Below are 6,885 nucleotides of genomic sequence, written 5' to 3' on the forward strand. Positions count from 1 at the left end.
TTTACCCGTCTTCATAAACAAACATTTTTAAATACGTTATTTTGCCGATGGAAAAGTTATTTTCTTTAAGCGAAAGCTGAAAAAGTCACCTGCTTATTTTAAGTGGGGTTTAACTTTTTATCTGAAAAATCATAAAGGTCCTTTGTGAAGTTTTTCATTTACAAAAAGTTAACTTTTCGGATATACGCCGAATGAAAGGGCCCGTCTGACATAATTTAAAAGTTAGTCGAAAAAAATAACTTGTTGCTCAAAGTCGCGACGTAAGTGACAGGAAACAGATTGTTACGTTGAAAGAAATTTAAAAAAATATTATAAATTATTTGTCCGCCTCCGTAGTGTAATGGTCAGCATGCTTGGCTACCGTTCTGGAGGTCCCGGGTTCGATTCCCAGGGGGGTTTAATAAATATAAGTGATTTTTTCACTCTAATATTTATTCAATATTACACTGGACTGGTACCTGAATTTTCCATTTTTCCTTTGTTTTCAAACTCCGTTCCTTGACTAACCCCTTCGTCTTACTTTCCCCTCTCCTTATTTATAGAACAATTTTATATTTTATATTTTAGTTACTATACAGACCTGAATGATGGAAGTTTAACTTCTGAAACATGTAGTCTATAATAAACTCAAGTGGTAAAAAACGAAGTGTTTTCTTTAATCATTGTAATAAGAATAACATTATCAGTGGATTTTTGTAATTGGCTGTAGATTTATTCATTGTTATTGTTTGTTGTATTGTTATAGCTGTAAAAATGCTGAATAAATAAATAAGATAAAATAAAAACTTACCTCGTTCATGATGTTCCAGGCGTAACAGGCTTCTATGGGTGTCAGAGGCTTGTAGTGGTTCCCGAAGGTGTACATGTAGAACAGCCATGGAGCAGGAAACAGCAGCGTGAACATGTCACAGAGGGCCATCGCCATCAGCACAGCATTGGTAGGGGTCCTCATGTGCCTCCTGCTCAAAACCACCACGATAAGGGTGTTGGCAACGATCGTGGTAGCGAGCAAGAACGGAGCTATGTAACCATACATGGGCTGAGCATACCTTATAGGCAACTCACACGTTACGTTGACGAAATCGTTAGAATTATTGCAGGACTCTTGACCTGTCACATTGATGAACGAAGGAGATGTAGAATTTAATTCAAAGCCAGTGAAGTAGTCGTCTGACGACGTGCTGGCGAAAGACGTCGTGTTGGGATACATTGTGCTTCTCAGATCCCTGGTGTTGAAGATTGTCTCCAGCATCTCGAATCTGTGCTTGGATTCCTGGTGACGATTCGGGTGTCGGATGCTGTCCGTCGGGATGTCGTTGGATTCTATTAAGGATTGGTTCGATGTGTACAAGTCGCTAGGACGATCGCTCGAGCGACCCCCGAAATCAATGTGCTGCAGCATATTATCCACTTTTCGTCAAATCAGTACAAATTAATATCTTTAAAAGTATCTATGTATAAATCATCAATTTGATGATATTACATCTAAAACTTAAGATGAAATCAAATCAAATCAAATTAGGCTGTTGCTGTATGTTATTCACTTTTCGTCGAATCACTACTAATATTTATCTTTAAAAGTATCTTCTATAATTCATCCATTTGATGATTTTACATCAAAAACATAAGATGAAATGAAATCAAATCAAATTTTCAAAACGATCGCTTAAGCGATATTGGGGTGTTACAGCATGTCAATCCACTTTTAGTCAAAACACTTAAAATATATTTGAGCGTTTAAAAGTATCTATAATTCATCAATTTCATAATTTGTCATAAAAAACGTTAGATGAAATAAAATAAAATAAAATCCTTAAGACGACAACTTAAGCGATATTAGGGTGTTACAGCATGTCTTTCACTTTTCGCCGAATCACTACAAATTAATACCCTTAAAAGTATCTATAATTCAAGGTCTCAGCTTTTCACTCCGTTCAGAGCACAAATTTGGTAACTTATGTGTTACTAGCTACTGATTCATTTGATAATTTTATTTCAAAAACTTAAGATGAAATTAAATTAAATCAATCCGTCAAAACGATCGATTTAGCGGTCTCCAAAATCAGGATATTGTAGCATTCCATCCACTTTCCGTCGAGTCACCAGGAAATATATATTTCAACAGCATCTATAATTCAGCGTCTGATTCGAAAATTGTTAAGTTCATTCTGAAAAACAGAGTTTTCTTCAAGATCGACCACCAGTTTGAGGGGAATTTGACGAAGACGTAAAGGGTGTAGAAAAACATGTTTAAGAAGCACAGGGAGAAAAACAGTTTGACCTTTTCTTATATTTCTCTTTGATGGGCCCTTATAGCTTCATCGTTGTTCATTTTGGATGGGTGAGAACTTCAAGTAACAACGATTAAGAGCAAGTTGGAATCGGGGTTGATTTTGGACCCCACCAATGCACTTAAGGGTTGATTATGAGCAATGCACACTCAGTTACACAGAACACTTTATGTAAAGTTTTATTGATTATTTCAACTATCACTCTGGATCGATCTGAAAAGAAAAAAAAAACGTGGGTAAGTTTTTTGAAATGACAGCTTTAATTTACATTTTTGACATCACAACATAGATGAAGAAGAATTTGAAATCATTAATTGATTTGGCAGTCACTTTTTGGTAAAATCTACGCATTTAAAATTTAAGTTTTACTTAGTTAATTACCACTTTTTCATAAAATCTACTTTGACATGTGTTTCGATGCATTCCGCAATACGGTGTTTTAAAATGATGTGGAAAAATATGGAGCTCTAGGTTTCGGAAATTTTCGGAACTTCTGGATATATTCATCAAATTCGTGACATAGTACATGTGAGTACAACAGCCATCTTTGTTGGAATAGTGAAAGAATTTTATTAAGCTACCATATTCTTCTTCATCTATATTGAGACCGCATGACTTCGTCATATATATATATATATATATATATATATATATATTTATATATATATATATATATATATATATATATATATATATATATATATATATATATATATATATATATATATATATATATATATATATATAAATATATATATACACATTTATATATATATATATATATATATATATATATATATATATATATATATATATATATATATATATATATATATATATATATATATATATATATATATATATATATATATATATATATATATATATATATATATATATATATATATATATATATATATATATATATATATATATATATATATATATATATGTATATATGTATATATATATATATATATATATATATATATATATATATATATATATATATATATATATATATATATATATATATATATATATATATAAATATATATATATATATATATATATATATATATATATATATATATATATATATATATATATATATATATATATATATATATATATATAAGGAAAGTGGTAAATTAAATAACAGGTAAATTAGGAAATAAAGGTAGTTTGGGGGAGTTCACGGAACAATGCCCCTTATGGCGAAGGCCCTAATATTAATATTCCGTATAAAATTATTCGCAGAGCATAGCGTTTCCTGAATATGTATGACCTCAAATTTGTTCCGAGATATCTGGTTTTTCAAACGAACCCTTAAAACTAACTAACTAACCATCACGCCGCTTTCCGCAGGAGTAGGCAGAGAGAATAGAACGCCACACCAATCTGTCATTGCAAATATCCTTCACCTCTTCCACATCAATGCGTCTCCTCATACCCCAGACCTGACCACGCATATGTATTTGAAATCCTTGAACATGCCAACTTTTTCCAGGGCTTTTTATGCTCTTATTGGTTACTTACTACATTCGCCTCATAATATAGTAAGCGATCAACATTACATTTCGTCAATTTAATGCCGTGCCTTATGCACCAGTAAAAGAAGAGAAACATACATATATTTTTATGAATAACATGAAAAACTCCTATAATTGGAAATAATCCAGATTTGTGAACAAGTATTTGGACACACATTAAAAATGTTGTAAGAGAAATATATGTTACAAAGATACAACATAATTTTTGTTCCGTTAAGTATTTGAATTGTTTTAATTTTCGATAAGTTTGTCAATATTTGATCAATTCGCCAATTCGGTCGACTCATCCAATTCGGCCAATTTAGCCAATTTAGTTGATTCGATCAATTTATTCAATTCGGTCAATTCGGTTATTTTGGTCAATTCGGTCAATTCGGTCAGTTCGGTCAATTCGATCAATTCGGTCAATTCGGTCAATTCGGTCCAATTGGTCAATTCGATTAATTCGGTCGATTCGGTCAGTTCGGTCCAATTGGTCAGTTCGGTCAGTTCGATCCAATTGATCAATTCAGTCCATTTGGTCGATTCGGCCAATTCGGCCAATTGGTCAATTCGTTCAATCTGGAAAATTATGATAAAAGAGACCATTAATGAAAATTACTTCAGATTTTTTATCTTTCAGCTGGTTTGAGCTATCACGGACGAAATTTGATTTATTTGGGTGAAATCGTCTGGAAATAATCTACTAAATTCAGGATTTCTTTTTACAAACTTGGCCACTGCTAAAGAAAGTTGGATAACTGAAGGTTAAAGGTCATTCGCCCTATATATAATATAAACACGTGTTGGTTTGTACAGTGACGTGCATAGAATTTAAATGTTGTTTAAATTTTGTTGATTTTAAACATATTCGTTAACAAATAATGTATATTTTATGAACTTATAATACGCTCCCACAAGAAATATTATGCTCAGTTGGAAATAAATTCAAAATGCACACAAAAGAATGGCTCCTAAAAATTGGAAGATCCCAGCTGGAGCAGCAAACAAAAGTTTGTGTGTAATTAATCTATGTGTCAGTGTTTTATAATTATATAAAACTATTTTCTAATTTTATAATATTACTCCTTTAGATTTTACTTTTCTTTTAGTTCAACTCTCTATTTGCTTTCATTTTATAATTATTATTTCATATTATTTCAGTCTTACCACTTTTATATTATCATTAAAAATATATTAAGCTGTATTATAAAAAGAATAAGCATACCCTGCCTACCTCAGAACAGGTATCTCCAAATACCTAGTGAGGATAGACAGTGTCCAATAAAAAAAAAATAATAATAAATATATGTATATATATATAAATATGTATAACTTAAGTACAAAATTATATTAAATAATAAACGCTGTTCTGCAGCACTGAACCTGAACTTATTGTCTAATCAAACACAGATTTTATGAGTCTACTAAGTTGTATTTTTATATCAAAAAACACATAAAAATTAATATTGTACCTAGAATTGTATTGCTATATAAGGAGCGTCAGTCAATTTAATCTTTACATTCGTTTGAAAATGCCATAACTTGGTGAAAAAATTGTCACAATATCAATTTCAATGTGTTTTTTAACAACAAAATACAACTAAGTAGACTGAAAAATCTTTGTTTGATTAAACAATTGATACAAAAATTAAAATGGAGATCTACAAATTAAACGCCAAATCAATAAATATAAAATATAATTTTTAAAAGTAAAGTAGTCTCTTTTATTTTAATTTGAAATTAATTCCACGTCAATGCAAGGTTGTGCTCTTTGCACTATTGACTGGGTTAGTGTAAATAAGGTTTTGAAGAAAGCAAGGTAAGCAAGCATTTGTGATATGCTCGTATGAAACGCACGCCACTGCTCAGAAATCAACCACCAGCGGTGAGACCGGAAACGCCATATTTCTGGTGTATATATTATATTATGTACATATTTAATTAACATACTGGTATAAACAAAATAATTCTGGTATAATTTAGAACTGTTCCGGAATGCCGGAAGTCCAAGTTGTATAAATGTACACTGTGGAAGTAGACAAAGTACATACATATATATTATATATATATATATATATATATATATATATATATATATATATATATATATATATATATATATATATATATATATATATATATGTATATATATATATATATACATATATATATATATATATATATATATATATATATATATATATATATATATATATATATATATATATATATATACATATGTGAGGGTTGGAATAATCAACGTGTATGTATGACGTGATGCATAAATGTGGAGACTAAGATTGTTTGTAAATACAGATTAGTGTGGCGTTCTATTTTCTCTGCTGACGCCTACAGGAAATGGCGCAGTGGTTAGTTAGTTAGCTAATTGTGTTTTTATATATATTTTTAAATGTTTTCAATCATGGGTAGAACAGTGAATGTTGAAAGTAGTCACATAATATGACAAGTCGTGAACCCTGTGAATACCCAGACATCTATATTCTTCTTCATCTATGTTGAGATGTAAAAATATATATAATCCAGCATTCCATTCAGGGTTTTAATGATATTTAAATTAAAATTATTTTTATATCATCAAAAAACCCACGTATAAAAATAATTCAGGTTTATTAGTTTTACTGAGATTTTCTTTATTTTTATGGGCGCTTTTTATTCATTTAAATCGTTCTCATTAATTAAGAATATTTTATACGCCCGCAGTTGAAATAACACGAAAAAATGTTTAAAATCTCACATTACATACGGTGAATTCTCTTGAATTAAAAGAAAAAAGTTTTTCCAAGGTCTGTTACCAGAGTCCTTCATATAATTCATAATAAACTTTAATGAATTATAACAAAAAGTAATGTAAGATTCAAAGGTTAATAATACTTTAAACTAACGTTATTATAAATAAGTCATATATGTTTCAGCAGGCACCGTGGCGTAGTTGGGTAGACGCTCGACTGTGAAACTAGTGTCGTGGGTTCGATTCCCGCTAATTGTAAAATGAATACAAGAATAATTAATTTTAATTGGTCTGGGTGTTTGTGATGAAT

General features: G+C 30.1%; 1 protein-coding gene across 1 annotated transcript; it reads right to left on the reverse strand.

The window, feature by feature from the left end:
• Window positions 1-790: 790 nt before the first annotated feature.
• On the reverse strand, window positions 791-1,402 carry LOC148300411 (uncharacterized; the record flags this gene model as incomplete). The annotated part of the gene is made up of 1 exon (XM_088274841.1): window positions 791-1,402. A coding segment is annotated over exon 1 (612 nt), but the record flags the coding sequence as incomplete, so codon positions are not given.
• Between the last annotated feature and the right edge of the window lie 5,483 nt (window positions 1,403-6,885).

This window comes from Brachycentrus maculatus, unplaced genomic scaffold (assembly GCF_059751285.1).
Source record: "Brachycentrus maculatus isolate JH-2025_06_01 unplaced genomic scaffold, ASM5975128v1 h1tg000722l, whole genome shotgun sequence".
Lineage (NCBI taxonomy): Eukaryota > Metazoa > Arthropoda > Insecta > Trichoptera > Brachycentridae > Brachycentrus > Brachycentrus maculatus.